At 42.3% G+C, this 24,860-nt stretch overlaps 1 protein-coding gene across 1 annotated transcript in view; it reads left to right on the top strand.

Moving 5' to 3' along the window:
- msh3 (mutS homolog 3 (E. coli)) overlaps window positions 1–24,860 on the top strand; it is a 254,211-nt gene that overhangs the window by 199,873 nt on the left and 29,478 nt on the right. The window contains exons 21-22 of the mRNA XM_080189206.1: window positions 11,715–11,901; window positions 24,611–24,749. Of these exons, the coding sequence (XP_080045332.1) occupies window positions 11,715–11,901; window positions 24,611–24,749 (326 nt within the window). The remainder of the gene's footprint in view (window positions 1–11,714; window positions 11,902–24,610; window positions 24,750–24,860) is intronic.

The following is a 24,860-nucleotide window of genomic DNA, read 5'->3' as shown; positions in this document are numbered from 1 at the left end:
AATCAAGCAATGCTATATGACTGTGCCATCTTCACTCTCTGAAGTTCAGCGTTTTCAAAAGGGGAATTTATATTTCATGGATCCCTGAACCTTCCCTAACCAAACTACTCAGAGCAGTGTGGTTGTTTAGCAATGTTCAAATTTACTGCCGAGGACTGGAGAAAGCAACCTTACAAGAAATATTTGTATCCAGCTCTACCTTGAGTGTTGCGAGATAGGATTTTATGTAGAACAAGATCTTTGGAAGTCAGTGAGGGATATTCATAACATGCAACGCAGTCTGAAATGATGGGTCAGTTTGATACGACAGCTATTTTGTTAAGCTGGCACAGCCTTTCCGTTGGTCATTTCACGTTTATATAAGATTTACTTCATTAAAACAGCTGGAAATAGGGATGGTTATATATCAATCCTTACTGCTGCACGACTGCAAAATCAAACAATGAAAATAATTATGTCTTCATCTGGTAATTCCGGTGCAAACATATTGACATTATTTACATGTTACTCCAAGGGTGACTTTGCAGCATTTTGGGAAAATACACAGTGAGCATAAAGAGAGTGAATTATTAGCAGGGATAGAGTGGGATGGTGGACCATCCCCCACACACAACCACAACTAGACACTGCTCTCTGGAAACCCTTCTCTACATCTCTCTGTCTCTGCACCTCATGGAGTCATAGAGGCCTCTCGGCCCATCGTCTCTGTGCCGGCCATCATGCATGCGTCTATTCTAATCCCATTTGGCAGCACCTGATCCATAGCCTTGTATGCTATGGTTTTTCAAGTGCTCGTCTAAATGCTCCTTCAATGTTGTGAGGGTTCCTGCCTGTACCACCCTTTCAGGCAGTGAGTTCCAGATTCCCACCACCCTCTGGGAGAAAAAGATTTTCCTCCTTTAAATCCTCTGTAAATCTCCTGCTCCTTACCTTAAGCCTATTCCCCTGGTTAGGGAACAAAGTTTCTTCATATCAACGCTACCTATATCCCTCATAATTTTGTACACCTTGATAAGGTCTCCCCTCAGCCTTCTCTGCTCTAAGGAAAACAACCCCAACTTAGCCAACCTTTCTTCATAGCTGAAATGTTCCAACCCAGGCAATCCGGTGAATCTCCTCTGCACCCTTTCTAGTGCAGTCACATTCTTCCAATAGTGTGGTCATCAGAACTGCATATAATACTCCAGCTGTGCCTAACTGATTTTTCATACAGCTCCATCACAACCTCCCTGCTCCTATATGTTATGCCATACCTCATAAAGATAACATATCCTCCTTAATCATCATATCTATCTGACTGACTGCCTGCCTTCAGGTATCTTTGGACATGCACCCCAAAGTTTCCCTGGTCCTCTGTACTTCCTAGCATCCTACTGTTCATTATGTATTCCTTTGCCTTGTTAGTCTTCCCAAGATGTTTCAACTCACGCTTCCTAATCCTCCTTTCAAAAGCCTCTAAAACCACATCCCTGTGTTAAAAATAGCATGCCTAGTATTGTCTGCACATGAAGATTACTATGTAAATTGTAGTTATCTTTCTCAGTTTCTCCTAATTCTGACAAATAAATGCTGCCAGAACAATGGCCAAACTAAATTGTCCCTGTTTTGTGGATGGAAACTTATGTGATGATCTACAAAGAGTACTGTTCTGAAGAATTATCCAAATATCTCGAGTGTTTTGCTTGGATTGATTCATATTCAAAGATAATCCATTCTGGTAAAATAACTGGTTAACTTTTCCTTGGATTTGGATTAAGTTTGTAGAAGTTAAATGTTCGGAACTTTGAAATGAACTGTGTGCTGTTTACCGCAACTAGAGCAATTATTCATAGCTGTTCTGGGGGAAGGTCATTTACAGCATGTTCTTCTTAATTATAGCCTTCACTTTTACTGATCCAAGTAAACAATTAGGAGTCAAAGGCAGGTCTGCCAGTATCTGAACAGTTATGTTTCCGATAGCGTTGCCTCACCAAAATTGGAAGAAGGCGGCGAGCAAACCTCTTCGAGGTTGAGCAAGACAAAGTGGGAGGTGAGAGGCGTGCATCAAGTGAAGTTCACAGTTCAGAGGTTGCTCAATACCAGTAGTTGCTCCAAATTGGAGCAGGTGATGGCATATACTAGCATGCGGTGAAGAGGGTGGATTGTGTGAATACTGTGGACTGAGGAGCTATGATTATCCTGGAAGATTTAGGTCAGGAGGGAATCCAACAGGGAGGCCAATGTCAAGCTGGACACCCTGAGCTCTTCTAAAAAGAAAGCACGCCTTGCATTTTTACAGCGTTTTTTCTGACCTCAGGGCAGCCCAGGTAATCAAGTAAATTCCGCTGCATTTATATTATTATGTGACACTGCCATGCCTAGTAGACTTACAGGGGAGTGGCTAGACGAGATGATATTTAAGAATGCCTATATTCTTGGCAATTAAAAATAAATCCGAGTGCAGACCTGTGCTGTGCCGGCTCATGACGTGTATGTCATGATGTTAACTAACTTTGCAACACAAGCCTGTAGGTGCTGATCATACTCACAACATTTACAACCCTGTAGAGGAGGTTGTGGTTGTGATGCTCCATACGCTTGTCTCCAATTTGATTTTTGGCAGGGAATCCAGGAAATTAGATGGCTATGTGTTGTATACAGCACTGTTTGTGGACAATGGGGAGAGATGCGGGGCTGGATTTTCATGTTGGGAAATGTGAGTCGGGGCATTTCCTGACTTTGGAAGCCTGAGACCATCATCCCTGCCCACACCTGCCTTATTTTCATCTCTTGGAGATGTGAGGCAGCAGGATTCTCGACTCTCAAAGCAGCATCAGGGTTAGAAGACCAACTTTGGTTTTCTGTGACATGGGTCCAGCTCTCCAACATCATTCTTATGTCCTTTAATCCTCACCCCCATGCCCTCTTCATGTGACTTCATATTCCTTTGGTCACAACACGCCATTTCACATTCCCTATTCCTCCATGTATCTTCAATAGCCACTCATCTAGTATGCACTATATACAGTACTCGGGAGCCATGTAATAGCAACTGAAAACCTTTGAAATGGACATGATAAAAAGTACACCTGCAACAGTTTAATAGAGCTATTACTCAAAAGCGCAATCTTTCATATTGGAAGAGACTTCTGACCCAATGAAAAAAATTAAATCCCTCGTGGTCATTCAGTAAAAACAAACAAAAATCTATCCAGTAACCAACTCAAAGAGAGATCACATTTAATAACCTCTTAAAACTATCAATTAAACTATGAATACGTGGTTCTGATATTTTGAAATCCAGCCAGGCATTCATAATGGTTCAGCTGTCAAAACAACCTTTGTAACTGCAGACAAGGGAGTCTATTGAAATTCTCAAAATGGATAATTAGCTTTTCCTAAGCTATACCAGATGGCCTGCAATTCAAAGCATTCCAGGAACAGGTAGCTGTTTTTTTTTTCTGTCTATAAGTGAAAGTGCAGACTATTTACTTCATGTTTAAAGCTCTGTGGATATTTGAATGACTTCAGATTATAATACCACACCCCCCACAATGGTGGATTTATTTAGTTTTGAATGTTTCGCAGCACTTTTTCCAATGGGAAATGTACTCTAATCATTTTGAATACTTATACAATGCTGATCAATGCAATGGACAACTTAGCTTGGCGGCCCCGACAGGATCCCCTCAACTGAGTCCAGTTCTCCTGAAATTGTTATAAACCTTGTTGATGTGATGTTACATTGGCGAGGTTTATATATTTGATGAGGGAGGATCATGTGGTGGAAAGGAATGTTAATATTCAAATTTATTAAAATCCAAGGGTGGGAACCTCATATAATCAGACAGTGCAGAAGAGGCCCTTCGGCCCATTGAGTCTGCGCTGACACATTAAAAACACTTGAACTCCCACCTAATCCCATCTCCTGGCACTATGGCCCATAGCCCTGAATAATGTGCAAGTGCTCATCTAGATACTTTTTAAAGGATGTGAGGCAACCCTCACCACCCTCGCAGGCAGCGCACTCCTGAACAGCAGCACCCTCTGGGTAAAAACATTTTTCCTCACATCCCCCCCCCTACACCTCCTGCCCCTCATCTTGAACCTTTGTTCCCTTGTGACTGACTCTTCAATTAAGAGGAACGGCTGCTCCTTGTCCACTCTGTCTGTGTGTCTCATAATCTTCTACACCTCGATCAGGTTGCCCCTCTGTCTTCTCTGCTCTAATGAAAACAACCCAACCCAAGTATCTTCATAACTTAAATGTTCCATCCCAGGCAGCATCCTGGTAAATCTCTTCTGCACCCCCTCCAGTGCAATCACATCCTTCTGATGATGTGGTGCTCAGAACTGCAGACAGTACTCTAACTGTGGCCTCACCAAAGTTCTATACAACTCCAACATAACTTTCCTGCTTTTGTAATGTCTGCCTTGATTGATAAAGGCCGGTGTCCCATATGCATTTTTAACCACCCTACTCGCATGCCCTACTGCTTTCAGAAATCTGTGGACAAACACACCCAGGTCTCTTTGTTCCGCAGAACTTCGTAGTGTCCTACCATTCATTGAGCACTTTCTTGTCAAAATAGTCCTTCCAAAGTGTATCACCTGAAACTTTTCAGGGTTAAATTCCATCTGCTACTTACCTGCCCATTTGACCATTCTGTCGATATCTTCTTCTAGTCCAAGACATTCTGCTTCACTGTTAACCACCCGTCCACTCTGTGTCATCCGCAAACTTACTCATTGTACCCCCACATGGTCATTGATGTCAGTTATATAAATGATAAATAATAGGGGGCCCAACACAGATCCCTGTGTTATGACACTGGCTTCCAGTCACTAAAGCAGCCTTCTGTCATCACCCTCTCTCTCCTACAACTGAGCCAATTTTGAATCCATTTTATCAAATTACCTTGTATCCAATATCAATTTACCTTCTTTACAAGTCTCCCATGTGGAATCTTGTTAAAGACTTTGCTGAAATTCATATAAACTATCCACTTCCCATTGACATACTTATAGAATATCTTGGGATTTTCCCTACTTTTACCATCCAGAGCTTTCTCATATTCCCTCTTTGCATTCCTAATTCTTTACTTAAGCTCTATCTGGCACTTTCTATACCTCACTAATGCCTCCATTGATTTGGTCCCATTGTACTTTTTAAAAGCCTTTTTTTTCTTTGTCATTGTATCACTGCTCTTCTCTAGATTTTCCCCTTTGCAGCTGTTCCCAGTCTACCTTGGCCAGATCCTGTCTTATTTTACTGAAATCCACTCTTCCCCAATCCAGAACTTTTTTTGCAGCTTTTTTATTTCCTTGTCCATAACCAGCTTAAATTGTATCTTGTTGTAATCTTCACTAAAATGCTTCCACCACCACCTCAACCACCTGTCTGGCTTCATTCCGCAGAATCAGGTCCAGCATAGCTCCTTCCCTTGTTGGATTCTCCCCATATTGATTTAACAAGTTCTCCTGTACACAAAGAACAATACAGCACAGGAACAGGCCCTTCAGCCCCCAAGCTTTTTTCTGACCTGGGAAAAAGCTTCCAAATGTTCACCTTATCTATGCCCTTCATAATTCTATAAACTTCTATTAGGTCGACCCTCAACCTCTGTCTTTCCAGAGAGAACAACCCTAGTTTACTCAATCTCACCTCATAGTTAATACCCTCCATACAAGGCAACATTCTGGTAAATCTTTTCTGCACTCTCTCCAAAGCCTCCATGTCCTTCTGTAGTGTGGCAACCAGAACTGGACGCAGTATTCCAAATGTGGTCTAACCAATGTTCTATATAACTGCAACATCATATGCCAACTTTTATATTCTATGCCCCATCTAATAAAGGCAAGCATGCCATGTGCCTTCTCCACCACCTTTTCCACCTGTGCTGCAACCTTTAAGGATCTGTGGACTTGCAGACCCAGATCCCTTTGTGTGTTGATACTCCTGGTGTTTCTGCCATTTATTGTACAGCTCCCCCCTGCATTAGATCTACCAAAATGCATCACTTTGCATTTATCTGGATTAAATTCCATCTGCCATTTCTCTGCCCAATTTTCCAGCCTATCTATATCCTGCTGTAATCTCTGACAATAGAACATAGAACACTACAGCACAAACAGGCCCTTCGGCCCACGAGTTGCGCCATGTTCATCATTTTCCGCAACTCCAGCAATCTTTTTGTCATCCGCAAACTTACTAATCAGACCAGCTACATCATCTCCCAAAACATTTATATATATCACAAACAGCAGAGGTCCCAGTACAGAGCCCTGCGGAACATCACTAGTCACAAACCTCGAATCAGAAAAAGACCTCTCCACTGCTACCCTCTGTCTTCTATGGCCAAGCTAGTTCTGTATCCATCTAGCTAGTTCACCTTTGATCCCTTGAAATTTAACCTTTTGCACCAGCCTGCCATGAGGGACCTTGTCAAATGCTCTACTAAAATTTCAAAACAATCTACTTCATCCAAGCCCTTAACACTGTGTATATCCAGTTAATTTTGGGAATATTGGTATCACCTAATATAATAACCCTATTATTGTTTTTACACATCTTCACAAACTGAGCATGTACTTGCTCCTCAATATCCCGCAAACTGGGCTTCTATAATTAACACCCAATACTGTAACTGCCCCTTTTTTTATTCCTAAGCTGTACCCACAAAGCTTCATTTGATGTCCCCTCCAATATATCATCACTCCTTCCTGCAGTAACTGACTCCTTAACTAATAATGCAATGCTCCCTCCTCTTTTACCTCCTTCCTGAAGATTCAATATCCCAGAAAGTTGATGATCTGGAGGAGGGAACCGAGTGTATGGTGTCGAAATTTGCTGGTGACACCAAGATTGGTGGAACGGCAAATTGCGCGGAGGGTGTGGAGAGTCTGCAGAAGGATCTAGATAGGCTGGGCGAATGGGCCAGGAAATGGCAAATGGAATTTAATGTTGGCAAGTGTGAGGTGGTCCACTTTGGTAGGAATAATGGTAGGAAGGACTATTACTTACATGGCGAAAAACTGCAGCATGCGACGGTGCAGAGGGACCTCGGGGTCCTTGTGCATGAGTCACAAAAACCCAGCCTGCAGGTGTAGCAGGTGGTCAGGAAGGCGAATGGGATGCTGGCCTTCATAGCGAGGGGGATTGAATATAAAAGTAGGGAGGTCTTGCTGCAGCTGTATAGGGCATTGGTGAGGCTGCAGCTGGAGTACTGTGTGCAGTTTTGGCCGCTGCACTTACGCAAGGATATTTTGGCCTTGGAGGGAGTGCAGAGGAGGTTTACTAGGCTGATGCCAGAGTTGAGGGGGTTGAGCTATGAGGAGAGGCTGAATAAACTAGGCTTGTACTCGTTAGAGTTTAGAAGAATGAGGGGAGATCTCATTGAGACGTATAAGATGATGAATGGGATGGATAGGATAGAGGTGGAGAGACTCTTCCCACTCAGAAAGGACAGTAGGACTAGGGGGCACAGCCTCAAGATAAAGGGGGGGCGGTTTAGAACGGAGTTGAGGAGGAACTTCTTCACTCAAAGGGTGGTGAATCTCTGGAATTCTCTGCCCGTTGAAGTGGTGGAGGCTGCCTCGCTAAATATTTTTAAGACGCGGGTTGATGGGTTTTTGATAAGAGAGGGGATTAAGGGTTATGGGGAGAGGGCGGGAATGTGGAACTGAGACACGACAGATCAGCCATGATCTTATTGAATGGCGGGGCAGGCTCGAAGGGCTAGATGGCCTACTCCTGCTCCTACTTCTTATGTTCTTATGACTTGCCAATCGTGTCCTTCCTTCAACCATGTCTCTATGATGACTGCTACATCACACTTCCACATGCCAATCATTGGCCCCAACTCATCCAACCTGGCCTTACTGCCTTGAAACTTAATACAGCTGAACTCGCAACTGTCTGTGTCCCCTCCCCCTGCCAGATTAGTTTAAACTCATCCCAACAGTGCTAGCAAAACGTCCTGCAAGGATGTTAGTCCTGCTGTGGTTTGGATGTAGATCATCCCACTTGCACACCTTCCCCAGAAATGGTCCCAGTGATCCAGGAATCTAAAACCCTTCCTCCTGTACCACTCTTAAGCCATGTACTCATCTGCACTATCCTTCTACCTCTGTGCTTGCCAGCACGTGGCATTGGGAGTATTCCTGAGATTACAACCAGAGTGGTCTTTCTTTTTAGTCTAACTGCCTAACTCCCTGAATGCTTGATGCAAGGCATCATCGCTCTTTCTATCTATGTCATTGATACCAACATGAACAACGATCTCTGCCTTATCACCCTTCCCCTTCAGAATGCCCTGCAGCCGTTCACTGACATCCTGGACCCCAGCAGCAGGGGCACAACATATCCTGGAGTCATGTTGATGGCCACAGTAGCGCCTATCTTTAACTTTGTGAGTGAGACCCCAGGGAACTCGTCAACTACCTGCCTCCATCTCTTGGATTGCCTGGTGGCCACCCATTCCCTTCCTTCCTCAAGTCCATTCGGCTGCAGTGTGACCACCTCCCTAAATATGCTATCCACAATGCTCCCATTCTCCTCCCAGAATGTTTTTTTTAATTCCAATTCAATCAAATCAAGTCCAATTCAGAGTCTCAACAAGTTGAGACATTCCCGATCCAAGCTGACAAGACAGGGCTCTTACCTCCTGTTTTGGGCTTGATCTACATGATCCAAACTGATTGGAGTAGGCACAGCTCCTCCCCCAAGCCTTGATCTCATTTGCATCTTAGCCAAAAGGCTGGGATGCTGCTTTTAAAAAATTCTTCACATGAAGCTAAAATGTAACCTAACGACTTCAACCAAGTACAGAATGTCGATCTTAGCCAAAAGGCCAAGTTCTCCTCCAAGAATGTTCCTCAGTGAATTCTCTCTGCCACCCTCTGTTAAAGTTCTTCCTCCTCTTTATCACTGGAGGGGTTTGTCTGCTTCGTGCTTTGTAGTCGAGGTGATTGTGCCGACTTCTCCCAGAATGCTCCTCAGTGAAGTCTGTCTCTGACCTCTCTTGATCGTTACGTCACTGGCAGGAAGGCAGGGAAAGTCAGGAAATGTGATCTCACTGACAAGGATCCCATGGGATTTTGTGTCTGTGTCACCGTTTACCTTGCTATGCCCGTGGTCGCAAAAATCACTCCAGCAGTCCAGAGTTCTGAGAAATGATAGGTGAGATTTTCAAACTGTGCCCACTCCTAGGTCAGAAATTCCCGCCTGTGGTCAGTGAATCTTTAAATGGCCCATCTTATTTTCCCCAATAGCTAAAATGAACCTCAGATTGAAACTAGAGAGACAGATGCTGTGACCCAGCTCACAGGTGCACAGTACACTAGATTTGAATTAACGGATAACGACACCATAGGACAAGAGGGGCAAAGACTTAACCCACCCTCCCTCTCTCTCTCACAGACACACATACATATACACATTCTCTTGCTCTTTCTCGCTCTCTCTCTCTCTCTCTCTCACTTTCAAACCTTTCTCAACAAAGCTGAGCCTTGTTTGTGGCCCGAAAACCCATCAGAAGACCCTATTGCTGCAAACCCGGAGGCCTTAAAGGAGGATTCCAACTCAATACCACTGCCTTTAAGAGAAAATAACATCCACCAGCCTTGACTGCAGAGCAATTACTTCCAGGAGAAACCAAAGTATCAGTAACCACCATGGAAAGTGACTCTCTAGTTGTAGACAAACATTTGGATAATCCATGAATTATTTTTCTAACCTGACCTTTCATTTACTTGGCCAAGTTTTAACATCTGAAACTCTAAAGTTTTTGTGCATTCCTGAGGAAATTGTGTGTTTTTTGCATTAGTGGGAAGTTGGAATTTTTTTTTGGTAATTTATCTTTTCCTGAGTGCGTTTTAGGAATAAAACTAAATCCTTATTTGTTAACTCAAGAAATCTGGCTGGCCTAATGCCCATGCTTAGCTAGACAGAGTTAAAAATGAATTGAATTGGCAGTATCACGTTTTTTTGAAAAATTCAAACTCTGGTTAGAACCAACCCAAGAGTGGAACATAGAGTCAGCTCCCCCCTCCTCACCTGGTTGCCATTTATCACGAAACATCATCTACTCCAGTACGTGCAAGCTGGTCGGGTAATGCTCTTTAGAAAAGAGGAACTCCTTCAGCCATTAGCTTCCACAGTGAACCATTGCTTACTATTAACATCACAGCAATTGCTTTTACCATTTAATTTATTATTAATGTGCCTTATTAATTTAAAAGATATATCTGGCTACAGTTGATAACGGTGCTGCCTATGAAGTAAAGCTAGTGCCAAAGCCAGCCAGCGTATTTTTGGCCGGTTTATGTGAACGTTGGGTACCTGGGACAATGTTTCAGTCTTCAAACTAAACAACGTAGAGATCCACATCAAACTGTTATCTGTTTGCCTTGTAAAGAAAGCGCACCACCTCCCTCCAGAGACACCTTTGTGTCACTAAACTCGGAGGATTTGCATACGTTTTGACAACATCTAAGGTCTCTGCAGGGGTACTGCTAGCTGTTAACCAACATAAAATTGCACAGTTTAACTAGGACAGGTGAACTCCCTGCTGTTAATACAGCTAAGTATACTGTGACATTTAGGTCATTATCTTTCAGGACTTGTCACATTTGCCTGAGAATAGTTTCAATCTACCCATTCAGATTCAATCAATAAACCAAGCTGGTCATTCAACCATCAACAACTTCCAGGATTACTGGAGAGCACTTCAGTCATAATTAATCAACAGGTCTGCTACAAATGACTGACTTATTCCAATCTCCCACCACCAGTTGTGCCGTTTTGATGTCAACCTGACATTAAAAGACACTTCTTACCTTCCCATTTCCCACTCATGGGACTAGAAAGCAAGTGAAGATTATCAGATCGAGCCTTTGCTGAAGGGGGGTGGTTGCTGGCAATTCTTCTTGATGGTTCTACTTGTCATGAGGCCAGCCTTTTTACCCAAGGGAGCTAACAACTGACCTCTTCATGCAGAAAGTATACAGCCATGTTCACCACTACAATTGCAAAGCAAAGGCTGTGTGAAGCTTGTCTGAATTACGTAACTGATTGCTATGCTACTCAGTTCTAACATGAAATAAGATGGAAAGAAATTGAAGAACACTTCTGACAGCGGGCTTTACACAAACTCTGAAGGTCTAACTTATTCTATTCACTCAAAAGCAGCAATTACTCTACCACTTAGAGTCCGGTGCTTGACACTTTTATGTGTGCATCTCAGAAGCTGTATTTCATAAACCAAACCCTCGACTTTTTAAAAACACAGCGGCATAGTGGTTAGCACTGCTACTTCACAGCCCCAGGAACCTGGGCTTGATTCCTGGCTTGGCTCACTGTCTGTGTGGAGTTTGCACCTTCTCTCTGTGTCTGCATGGATTTCCTCCGGGTGCTCCGGTTTCCTCTCACAGTCCAAAAATATGCAGATTAGATTGATTGGCCGTGACCCTAGTTTCAGAGGGAATAGCAAGGTAAATATGTGGGGTTACAGGGATAGTGTGGGATTGTTGTCAGTGCAGGCTTGATGGGTCATATGGTCTCCTTCTGCACTGTTGGGATTCTATGATATTTCCCAGATAAAGTTGTCAAATATACCTTGATTTGCATTGCAGGTGGGTCCCAGTGGCTACAACTGCTAGGAAATTCTGAATCCTTTCTATGAAAGAAAGGATGATTTCAGCAGATTTTAAAAGAATAAATCTTTACTTTTCAGAATGGGAGCATCTGACAACATCTACAAAGGCCAAAGTACATTTATGGAGGAGCTGACAGAGGCAGCCGAGATCATAAAAAAGGCAACATCTCAATCTTTAATCATCTTGGATGAATTGGGAAGAGGCACAAGTACTCATGACGGTATTGCCATCGCTTATGCTACCCTGGAGCACTTTATTAAGGATGTAAGTATTTCACATGTAAAAAGGAATTCTCAAAATGCTGGAAGTGGGTGTTCAATTTGAAAGCAATTAACTCAACACCAGTGTTATTAAATTAGTGTTAAAAATGGATCAGTCAAACTGTCCATTTGGTGCTGCTCTTCTGCTATATGAATTTATTCTCTCCATTGGCCAGTAGAATGTATGATCATAGAATGGTTACACCACAGATGGAAGCCATTTGGCCTGTTGCGTCTCTGCTAGCTCTGTGTAAGAGCAGCTCATTGGCTTTCACTCCCCTGTCTTTCCCCATGACCCTGGTTCTTTTTTCTAGGTTTTTGCCCAATTCCTTTTTCATAGCTCCGTTTGCCTCCACCACACTCTGACAGTATCTCCAGATTCTAACCACTTGTTGCGTGAAAAAAAATTTCTTCTTGTCACTGTTGATTCTGCCACTCACTTTAAATTGGTGTCTCTGGCTGTTGACCTTTTACTAATGAGAACAGTTTCTCCTTATCTACTCTGTCTAGAGCTCTGATGATTTTGAACACTAGTTCTGTAGATTTGGGGACTGGTCCCGTAGATTGGAAAATAGCAAATATAACTCCATTATTCAAAAAGGGAAATGCGAAACTACAAGTCAGTTAGCTTAATATCTGTTTTAGGGAAAGTGTTAGAATTTATGATTGAAGAAGTTACAGGGCATTTGGATAACTGAAGGTAATCAGGCAGATCATCATGGTTTTGTGAAAGGGAAATCATGTTTAGCCATTTGGATTCTTTGAGGAAGTGGATGTGATATGCTTAGGTTTCCTGAAGACATTTGATAAGATGCCACATCAAAGGTTATTGCAGAAAATAAAAGCTTATTTTGTAGGGGGTAACATATTGGCATGGATAAAAGATTGGCTGCTCAACAGGAAACAGAGTTGGGATAAATGGGTCTTTCTTCAGTTGGCAATATGTAAATGAGTGGTGTGCCACAGGGATCTCAACCATTTACAATGTATATAAATAATTTGGTTGAAGGGATGATTGGCAAATTTGCTGATGGCACAAAGGCAGGTAGAAAAGTAAGTTGTGAAGAGGACAAAAGGTGGCTGCAAAATATAGATAGCTGGGTTAAGTATGACCTGGTGAATGAAGAAAATGTGAAATTGGCCATTTTGGCAGGAAGAATGAAAAACAAGCATACTATCTAAATAGTGGGAGATTGCACTGCGATGTGGAGGGATCTAGATATCCTAGTGCATGGGTCACAAAAGGTTAGTATGTAGGTGCAGCAAGAAATTGAGAAAGCTAACAATGTTAATATTTATTGTGAGGGGAATTGAATACAAAAGTAGAGAGGGTTATGATTCAGTTGTATAGGGCACTAGTGGGATCACATTTGGAGTAGTGTATTCATCACCTTATTTGAGGAAGTGTGTTTATACTTATTTTGTTGTGGCAAAATGGCAACTCGGCCCATTACATTTCCATTTTGCAGTTAAAAATGAGCTTTGATTTTATTCTCCAAAACTATTAAAGTTTTGATTTGTTCAATTTTCTGGCTGCTTTTATGCTCTTCTGTCTGGGTTACATTTTGGCAAAATTCCTTGACTGAGATGTTGCCTTCCCACTTCGTGAGCAAAAACACTGCCAGCGGAGAAAGTTTGAACACCAATCATATATTTGGCATAATCAGAATCCCTTTACAAGTAAAAGGGCATTCATTTAAGCTCAGAAAAGTGAAAGAGACAGTATATATAAAAGGATAAAATACCAGTTTATGCAAGGTTGTTTGAACTTTAAAGCATGCTTTGCCATTTTGTTAGCCATGGCAGCTCCATCTTTGCTTAAATCCCAATGACCTTCCTTTTAGTTGCCAAATAAATATTTCGCTTGCTTTTAAATAGCTCAGTTGATTCTGCATCTGGAATGTTCTGAAACAGTGCATTCCATGCACATTGTATGAATCACAGAATTGTTACAGCACAGGAGGAGGCCGCTTGGCACATTTGTATCTGCACTTGTACTCCAAAGGAACATTGCATTGAGTGCCATTCTCCTGCCTTTTTCCCATTCTCCTGCATATTGTTTCTATTCAAGTTATTAGCTAATGCCCACTTGAATGTCTTGATTGAACCTGCCCCTACCACACTTCCAGGCAGTGCATTCCATACCCAGCACTCACTGTGTGAAAAAAATGTTCTCGTGTTGCATTTGCTTCTTTTGCAAATCACTTTAAATCTGCACCCCCTTGTTCTTAATCCTTTTACGAATGGGAATAGTTTCTCTGTATCTACTCTGTCCAGCCCCTCATGATTTTGAACATTTCTATTGAATTCACTTTTAATTAGTTTAGCTCAAATTCTAATTTTATGCTCTTTCTACTGGATGTCTCTTGGAGCAAAGAGCCCTTCCTTACCTATTCTTGTTGATTTCTTTTTTTCTTTAAGAAACTTCCATCTGACCAACCTTTTATCTTCCTCATCTGCAGGCAATCTTAACTGGTCCTCCCCCACACCCTGCCTGGTGCACACTAATATTGGACTGGTTACTCTCCAGTCATACAACACCCTTCATCTATTTATGGAATTATACCCCGACAGATAAATTTCTTCTATCCCCTTCACCCTCTGTCTGCTTTCCCATATAGATTATGATCCCGTTGCCATTCTCCAACCAAGCACTTGCTGTCATAATGGAAAATCTTACCTGCAGCAACAGACAGTGAAACTTGGATTAAAATTAATTTATTTTGACGTAATGTAATCACTTGCCCCGTATCTTCATTTGAACTTGTGTGTAGGGTATATACTTCATCAATTGAGATGGTTATTACCATTTTGGGAAAATAACACTGGACATTTCTGTACTTTTGTATGTCTTAATGCAGAATGGTTGTCCGGCAGAATTTGTAATTGTGCCCCGATAGTTTTTTTTTGAATGATATGTGAAAAGTGACATGCCCCCTTATATGAATAATAGGTTTTTTTCATGGAAATCTTAATTTTGTGGTTACTACATGTCTGTCACTAATGCTGATGACCTTCTTCTTGCTGAATAAACATTTTTGACAGCTTCAAGCCGTTGCTGTAGGGATGCAGATTGATCAACATTCACAGTTGTGTTTTATGTCAGTGTTGGTTCATTGCTGCGAGAGCTTTTAACAGTGTATCCTGGCAACGTATTTCTATTTTTGCAAGTTATATTATGTTAGATTAAAACCGTACAACATGGCATAATTGCAAACAATGATGTGCACAATGGGACTGGGATAAAGAGGTGTTTGACAACCTTTGTTGGCAAAACCTTTGGCCCCTGTTTTGTTACTTTGTAGTGTGTGCCATTCTAAATAAACCAATAAAAGTTTTGCAATGACTGCGATTGACAGCTTATCTAAAATTAAGAACAGCTGATTTAAATAATCTGTCAAAGAAGAGGCAAAAGCACTGAGGTTATTCAAAATACAATTGGGTAATGTGGGAGTTAACATGCTGAAATGACATGCTTTTGATGCGTTTTCTCATTACTGACTTTTATTTTTCTTATGTTGCTGTTTTTTAAATCATTGCCACATGAATGATGGTTCCAGCAGTGATTTATGGTTGATTGTTTTATGAATTGGCCATTATTGTCTTACTTGGAATGATTTCACTTGAATATCTTTTACCATTTCGTTGCTGTAACTTTCTGGAATTGGTTGTTCCTGGTTTCTCCTCCTCACCTCCATTCATCCATCTTCTGATGAGGGAATGCCATTTAGCTTCATCTTAGATCATCCAATTGCCCTACACTTGCCCCATTGCAAGACCTAACTGATTCTTAAAGGTTTCAGCATTTCCACCTCTTCTCCTTTCTCAAAGAGCCCATTCTGATTATTGGTCACTCTTTATATGAAGATGAATTTCCTAATACCTGTTCTGAACTTCAATACAATCCCATGTCCTTTTCACATTTCCACACTCAATTTTCCATTTTCTGTACCATTTTTAATCTTGTATTAGATTTCTTTCAGATGTCTCCTTTGGAAGCTAAAAACATCAGCTTCTCCATCTTCATAAATCAGATGTATTAGTCTGAAGTTCAATCTTGTGGCTTTGCTTTGCATACAGTGCTTTATTGGCTCATTTGTGCCTCACTGACGAGAAAGGAGCAAAGTACATAGAATCCCTGCAGTACAGAAGGAGACCATTCAGTCCATTGAGTCTGCACCGACAACAATCCCACCCAGGACCTATCACCATAACTTGCATATTTACCCTGCTAATCCCTCCAACGTTCACATCCCAGGACGTTAAAGGGCAATTTAGCATGGCCAATGCATCTAACCTGCACACCTTTGGGCGTAGATTGACTAGTTTGATCATGACTTCCTCTGACATTTTCTAATGTTTTGACAATGGATTACAGTCGTTTTGATTTTGTTGATTGTTATACCTCATTGGTTTGTCATTGGACATTTAATGCCATGTCTGCTAACAGCAGGGTAGCACAGTGATTAGCACTGTTGCTTCACAGCGCCAGGGACCCAGGTTTGATTCCTGGCTTGGGTCAGTATATGTGTAGAGTTTGCATGTTCTCCCTGTGTCTGTGTGGGCTTTCTCCGGGTGCTCCGGTTTTCTCCCACATCCTGAAAGACGAGCTGATTAGCTGCGTTGACCTGAACAGGCACTGGACTGGTGACTAGGGGAATTTTTACAGTAACTTCATTGCAGTGTCAATGTAAGTGTTACTTGTGACTAATAAATAAACTTTAGCTTTAAGATTTCAGTTTCAGCTTAGGTTTTTAGCAGTATTCATGAAGTGTGTGCGTATACTTTTCTTTCCTGAGCACAGTGCTTTGCATTCATTGATCAATGTGAAATTTAATATGCCATTGCATCTTCCATATATTTTGTCCAACTTACTCTGTGACTTCTGAGGTGCCTCCTTTTATTCCATTACCCCTCCTAATTTGACATCATTTGCAGTTGGGTTTCTGAATCCAAGTCACCGATGTAAGTCAGGAGTAGTAGAGATAGTGATGCTAACACTGATGCCTTGGCAACCCACTTGATACTCTACGTTCCCCCTCCCTCATCCTGTATTTGAAACTCTCCACCAGGTCTTTGTTCCTGTCCCAGTATTGAAACAACCCTCATCAAGGTTGCAAGAGTATTTTTTAATTCATTCATTTGGACATGGCTATTGCTGGTTGGGCCAGCATTTATCGCTGACATACTCTGTGTTTGTAACTATGATAAACGATCTCTCCTTCTCTTCCTTTAACTTTCAAGCCTCTTGTCTGGCATTTGAGGTGGGACTGATCTTCTCTGATTCCATTCTTATCGACCCAGTTTTAGCTCGGGAATCATTTGTTATGAGTTCTCCTCTGTCTTTCTATTACTTCTGGTTTCCCCCACATATCTATCCCTGGTCACATCCTATTTTGTTTACTTTTCTTTGGGATCTTCCATGGGCTGAGGCCTCTCAGCGCCAGGGACCCAGGTTCAATTCCCAGCTTGGGTCACTGTCTGTGTGGAGTTTGCACCTTCTCCTCGTGTCTGTGTGGGTTTCCTCCGGGTGCTCTGGTTTCCTCCAAAGGTGTACAGGTTAGGTTGATTGGCCATGCTAAATTGTTCCTTAATGTCAGGGGGACTAGCTAGGGTAAATATGTGTGGTAATGGGGATAGAGCCTGGATGGGATTGTTGTCGGTGCAGGTTTGATGAGCTGAATGGCCTCCTTCTGCACTGTAGGGATTCCATGATTTTATGATTTGGGGGTCACTGGCTGGGCATTTAAGCATCAACCACAATGCTGTGGTTCTGGAGTCACATGTAGACTAGACCCGGTAAGACAGCAGGTTTCCTTCCCTAAAGGACATTAGTGCACCAGATAGTTTTTACAACAATTGACAACAGTTTCATGGTCAACATTAGACTTTGAATTCCAGATTTTTACTGAATTCAAATTTCATCATCTGCCATAGGCCACCAGAGCATTTCTCTGGGTCTCTGGTACAATAGTTCAGTGACAATACTATTACACCACTACCTCCCCATTACCCGCATTAAGCTACATGCTCCCACAGCAACACCATCCGAAAATACAGCATTAGTTTCCGCATGTATGTCGATGACACCCAGGTCCTCCTCCCCACCATCGCTCTTTCTAACTTCTCATATGGCTTGACCCACACCCAATATTGATGAACAGAAAATTCCTCCAAGAATAAGAATTTAAGAATTTAGCCTGTTATGATTGTGCTTGTAGTTCTCCCATCATAACCTAATGATTGCTGCCTGGGAGGGAAACCAAGTGGTAGTCAAAAGTCATTTATGAACATGGTAGGACTCCAGTTCTTTAATGTCTATTTAATGACTGTTCACTATCACTGTTGGCTCATTTTCTATAGTTCCTCAATTTCCATTGTGTGATCTCTACATATGGTGAACACTTGACAATGAGCATCTTTAATCTGCGTTGACATACTTAGTGCAATGCATTATTTCCAGTAAAAGCACTACGTGTTCTTTCCCCTTCAAGTGAACATACTCTCTTCATTATTTAGACATAATTAATATCCTTGTTCAGATAGTAATCACCCGCCTAGGTATTTAACCAGAGAAAATTGCGGGTCATTTTTATTCTAACCTTTCACTGGAGTGGTGATGTCTTGATGATGCCTGACAGAAAAATAATAATGCCTGCGATTTAATTTAATGGGGCCAGGAATATACAACAACAACAACAACTTTGTACCTTTAACGTAATGAAACATCCAGTAAGATATAGGAGCAGAATTAGAACATAAGAAATAGGAGCAGGAGTAGGCCATCCAGCCCCTCGAGCCTGCCCCGCCATTCAATAAGATCATGGCTGATCTGTCGTGGCTCAGTTCCACATTCCCGCCCTCTCCCCATAACCCTTAATCCCCTTGCCTATCAACAACCTATCAACCCGCGTCTTAAAAATATTGAGCGAGGCAGCTTCCACCACTTCAACGGGCAGAGAATTCCAGAGATTCACCACCCTTTGAGTGAAGAAGTTCCTCCTCAACTCCGTTCTAAACCGCAGCCCCCCCCCCTTTATCCTGAGGCTGTGCCCTCTAGTCCTACTGTCCTTTCTGAGTGGGAAGAGCCTCTCCACCTCTATCCTATCCATCCCATTCAACATCTTATACGTCTCAATTAGGCCATTCGACCCATTGATTCTGCTCCACCATTGAATTATGGCTGATATGATTCTTATCCCCATTTTCCAGCCTTCTCCCTGTAACCCTTGATTCCCTTATTGATCAAGAACCTATCTATCTCTGTCTTAAAGACATTCAATGACCTGGCCTCCCCAGCCCTTTGTGGCAATGAGTTCCACAGATTCACCACCCTCTGGCTGAAGAAATTCCCCCTCATCTTCGTTTTCAAGAAGTGTCCCTTCACTCTGAGGTTGTCCCCTTGAGTCCTTGTCTCACCCACTAGTGGAAACATTCTCACCACATCCACTCTATCTAGGCCTCCCAATATTCTGTAAGTTTCAATTAGATGCCCTGTCATCCTTCTAAACTCTGTCGAGTACAGACCCAAACTCCTCAACTGCTCCTCATATGACAAACTCTTCATTCCTGGGATCACTCTTGTGAACCTCCTCTGGACCCTTCCAAGGCCAGCACCTCCTTCCTTACAAATGGGGCCCAAAACTGCTTACAATATTCCAAATGGGGCCTGACAGAGCCTTATACAGCCTCAGTAGTACATCCCTGCTCTTGTATCCTAGCCCTCTAGAAATGAATGCTGACATTAACTTGCCTTCCTAACTGCCAACTGAACCTGCATGTAAATCTTAAGAGTCCAGAATCAGAACTCCCAAATCCCTTTGTCCTTCAGACTTCCAAAGCCTTTCTCCATTTAGAAAATAGCCTACGCCTCTATTCTTCTGATCTGTGTAACCTCATACTTTCCCACATTATAATCCATCTGCCACCTCTTTGCCCGTTCTCCTGACCTGTCCAAGTTATTCTGCAGCCTCCCCACTTCCTCAATACTGCCTGCCCCTCTACATATCTTTGTATCATCTGCAAATTTAGCAATCATGCCCTCAGTTTCATCTTCCAAATCAGTCATGTATATAGTGAAAAGTTGTGGTCCCAGTACTGACCCTTGTGGAATACCACTCGTCACCAGTTGCCATCCTGAAAAGGACCCCCTTATCCCCACTGTCTGCCTGTCAGCTAATCTTCTATCCATTGCCAGTACTTTGTGCCTCTAACACCATTGGGTCTTAGCTTATTTAGCAGCCTCCTGTAAGGCACCTTGTCAAAGGTTTCAGGAAATCTAAATAATTCACGTCCACTGGCTCTCCTTTGTCTAAATTCTTTGTTACTTCCTCAAAGAATTCTAACAGATTAGTCAGACATGACCTCCTTTTGACAAAACCATACTGACTCAGCCCTATTTTACCATGCATTTCCAAGTGCTCTGCAATTTCATCCTTAATAACGGACTCCAAGATCTTACCCAAGGTCAGGCTAACTAGCCTGTAATTTCCCATCTTCTGCCTCCCTCCCTCCTTAGACAGGAATGTTACATTAGTCTTTTTCCAGTCCTCTGGGATCTTTCCTGACTCCAGTGATTCCTGAAAGATCACCACCAATGCCTCCTCCCACAGCACTTCACAGCATCATTCGAAAACAAATTATAACGTCAACCTGTATAGGAGGTATAGAGTGGAATTTTACTGCCTGAGGTTTATGTGATCCCACCCGAGGCTAACTGAGAATACCATTCTCCGAGCCTGCCCTGTCCTGGAATCGGGGCGAACATGCCGGTAAAATTCTGACCATTGAGTGAGATGACCAGAAGCTTAGTCAGGGAAGCAGGTTTTAAAGAATGTCTTAAAGGAGGAAAGTGAGGAAGAAAGGCCATCAATGGTAGAGCATTTAAAATTGAGAATGCAGAAGAGGCCAGAATTTAAGGACAATTTGTGGACAATTAAATGAAAGATGGTGAAGCCATGGGAGCTAAAAAAAAAATCTGGAGAGTGCTGAATTGGAATAGTTATTTGCAGTAACCATTTCCTTTCTTATATCTTCCGCAGAATTGCTTTCTTTTTCAATTTAAACTGAATTATTGAGGCACTGACATTGAAATATGGTGCAAATTCCAATCAGCTTTGTACTCCTTCACCCTTCCTTCATACCCAAGTGTAAAGCTTTCCTTTTTCTCTCTAAAAGGTACAATTGTATGTATCTTTTGCCAAAAAAACCTTGTTTTATATATTACAGTATGCAGATAAATGAGCAGGTAAAATACTTGATAAAATTAAGCACATTACTTTCGTTTTGGCTTTTTAAGGGGTAGTGCTGGCGACCAGTGTTACATAATGTATGTGGGAAAGTATTGGAATGTACCAGAGAAGTCAGGTGCTTTGTAGCAGGATTTTGGAGAGGTTCTTGATGATCATTTATTTGAGCTATTCCCTTTTCCCTTCACCATCCAAGAACCACTGAAATGCCATCCTTGTGATTTCTGTACTAACTTACAGAATGATTTGTTAGAGAGGCAGTTTGATATTTTCCTCAAGTAGATATGTTCAACCTTTTCAAATCAGGAGCCAGGATTATTCTATATAAACAAAAGCATAATACTGTGGAGCTGGAATCTGAAACCAAAGGAGACAATGCTGGAAAGTCTCAACAGGTCTGGCAGCATCTGTAAGGAGAGAAAAGAGCTGACATTTCGAGTCCAGATGGCGCTTTGTCAAAGCTAAAAAGCATAGAAAGTGGGAGATATTTTGAGTGGCCAGGATTATGCTATTTCGAACTGAAAGGGGACAGATGGGCCAAGACTTTTTTTTTGGTATGATTTATTGCCATTTGTGTCTCAATAACACAAATTCAGCTGGATTTGACTACATAACAGGATTGGAAATATATTGATCCTACTTCTGATGCCCTCTTTTCACAAAAAACAAACCTAACAAATTGTAACACGCAGCAAAATGTAGTAAGAATTGTGCTTTTTGTGGTAATTGGTATTAGATACAGTTATTGCAATTTCCTGCCATCTATTTGAAATCATTAGAAAATACAGTTGTAAATTTCTAAGGAAGACTGGTTGGAGTAGAATTGCCCTTAGCCCAACTGACCTCTGCTTTCCTGAAGCTCCTTGGTACCACATTGGATTCAAAGGTACCTTGATATTGACAGCAACCCTCACATCCTTTTTAATCTTTTAAATTTTTATTCTATTCAAAAATCCAAATTCAAATTAAATCCAATTCCTGGTGCCCACAAGAGGGACAAACAAGATCCAAGCTGACAAAATAAGGCATTATACCTCGTCCTGGGCTTGATCTAATGCTTAGTTTTAGCCCAGAGGCCAAGATGGCTTTGAAAAATCTCATTGGCTACCTTGATCATTGACTCTCCCCTAGCCTGGGAGATCACACGGCCTGATCACTGACTCTCCCCTAGCCTGGGAGATCACACGGCCTGATCACTGACTCTCCCCTAGCCTGGGAGATCACACGGCCTGATCACTGACTCTCCCCTAGCCTGGGAGATCACACGGCCTGATCACTGACTCTCCCCTAGCCTGGGAGATCACACGGCCTGATCACTGACTCTCCCTTGCCATCTTTCCTACTGTAAAACCATCTGCTCCAAAAGCATCCTTGTTTTTAATAACAGGCCCAATGAGGTTCAGATCCCTGAGCTGAGGGAGCGAGGATGGATCCAGCTGGTGCTTAATCCAACAGTTCCCTTCACTGCTGACACCACCTGCTCCAATGCAGCAATTTAATATCCTGTATTCTTTCCTCTGTCTCACTTGGTGTTTGTGAGGGTACATGTGAGTGCCACTGAACAGTGATGCACATCAGGGCATAGGCACAGCTTCCTATGTAAAAATAAAAGTACAAAGGTAAAGAATATAGCTTACAATAGTGTCATAGATCCCTACAGTGCAGAAAGAGGCCCTTCGGCCCATTGAGTCTGCGCCGAACACAATCCCACCCAGGCCCTACCCCCATATCCCTACATATTATACCCACTAATCCCTCTAACTTACGCATCCCTGAACACTAAGGGGCAATTTCTTAGCATGACCAATCAACCTAACCCGCACATCTTTGTACTGTGGGAGGAAACTGGAGCGCCCGGAGGAAACCCACGCAGACACGAGGAGAACATGCAAACTCCACACAGACAGCGAGCCGAGCCGGGAATCGAACCCAGGACCCTGGAACTGTGAAGCAGCAGTGCTAACTACTGTGCCGCCCTACCGTGTCACATAGAACATAGAACATTAGAGCACAGTACAGGCCCTTCAGCCCTCGATGTTGTTCCGCACTATGTCCAATCCCAAGATCAAGCTATCCCCTCCCTATAATTCTGGAGTGCTCCATTTGCCTATCCAATAACCACTTGAAAGTTCCTAAAATGTCTGACTCCACTATCACAGTGGTTAAGAAGCTTTGAAATATAGCTTACAGCATACTAGATTGGATGGTAATGTCATCAGTTTTATGTTAGTGGTAATGGTTACGTAGTGTGAGTAAAAAAGACCTTGGAGTATTGAGTTGGAGGAAGTGTATGATTATCAACTCCTCCCTCAATCCCCCTTTGTCTCATGAACAGTTGTGGAACTCTTGGATGTTGCTTTTTAGAAAGAGTGGGATTCCTTTTGGGCAAAGGGTGGAAATGGACATTAAATGGTTGCCCGTTTGCAAGTCTGAACTTGGCACACAGTTTTGGTCTCTGTGGCTGATTGCCATAATTTGAACTTGCCTGAAAGTGCTGAACCAGAAATCTGCACATTTATCGCTCGCGTGCTGATTAGCTCAATGGAGCAGAAAAAGGGGCTCCTTGCACCCACTTCTAATGAAAGTGTGGAGCGTGCTGACTGGCACACAGAGGCATGGGTTGCAGGATGGCTCAGGGATGGAAAGAATGGGTGCACAGGCTCTTGGAGGTGGCAGTGTAATGTCATGGTGGAGGATATCCAAAGAATGACGCAGGATTGGTGGCATCATAAATATTGTAGATAGGACATAAAATAAAAACAAAGAGGCATAGATAAATTAATTGAGCAAGAAAGCAAAAAACATAGAAATGGAATTCAACACAGGCAAGGATCTAAGCTGGGAATCGAACCCTGGTCCCTGGTGCTGTGAGGCAACAATGCTAACCAATGTGCCACCATGCCATCCCATATATTGGTATGTATTCGAAAGATTTACAAGTTAATAATCAACCTGTTTGGCCACATTATGAATGCATTTTCCTTTGGCCGTCAAGTCCTGTGTTGGGACACAAACCCATAGCTTCTGAATAAGAGGCGGTGGTGCTACCCATTGCACAACAAGACCTCCCATGATAAGTTGTAGCCTTCCTGAATTCAAAGGATCACTCTGATTCTGCCATCCTTTTTCTTCACAGTTGATAAACTATTATTAACTGACAATTGCTGTGATCAATGCAAACATTGATGATGAGTTTCCCTCATTGGCAGCATTAACAATACGTTTATATTTTGCTACACCGAGAGTTCTTCACAACTTTTCTTGCAGCAACTATGGAGAATGTACATTTGTTCAGCAAGTCAGGATTTTCTTTTTACACTTTGCTCTGGTTCTTTAATTTGTTATGCTTCTTTAGAATTTTAAGCTCTCCTACTATTTCTAACTAGTTACATCTGCTAATTAATTGTGGGGTTCCATTCTGCTAGTTCAATATGTTGTAATAATGTATTGTAATTTTATTTCCAGGTAAAATCTCTGACACTATTTGTTACCCACTACCCACCGGTGTGTGAACTGGAGAAACTCTACCCACAGAATATCAGGAATTATCACATGGCCTTCTTGCTGAATGAGGACGTTGATGAACAAAAAGGAATGACTGGAGGTATGAGAATGAATGTCTAAACGAACTGTGATATCCTGGTTAAGGAACGCCCATGTGCACAGCCTCTCAAACTCGGTGATGTGTCCTGTATGTTTTCTGACTTTTGGTTCA

The sequence above is a fragment of the Carcharhinus amblyrhynchos genome, chromosome 5 (assembly GCF_965287045.1).
Source record: "Carcharhinus amblyrhynchos chromosome 5, sCarAmb.v2.hapA, whole genome shotgun sequence".
NCBI lineage: Eukaryota > Metazoa > Chordata > Chondrichthyes > Carcharhiniformes > Carcharhinidae > Carcharhinus > Carcharhinus amblyrhynchos.
Note: the sequence above shows the minus strand (reverse complement) of the source record. Positions and strands in the feature narration are given on the sequence as shown.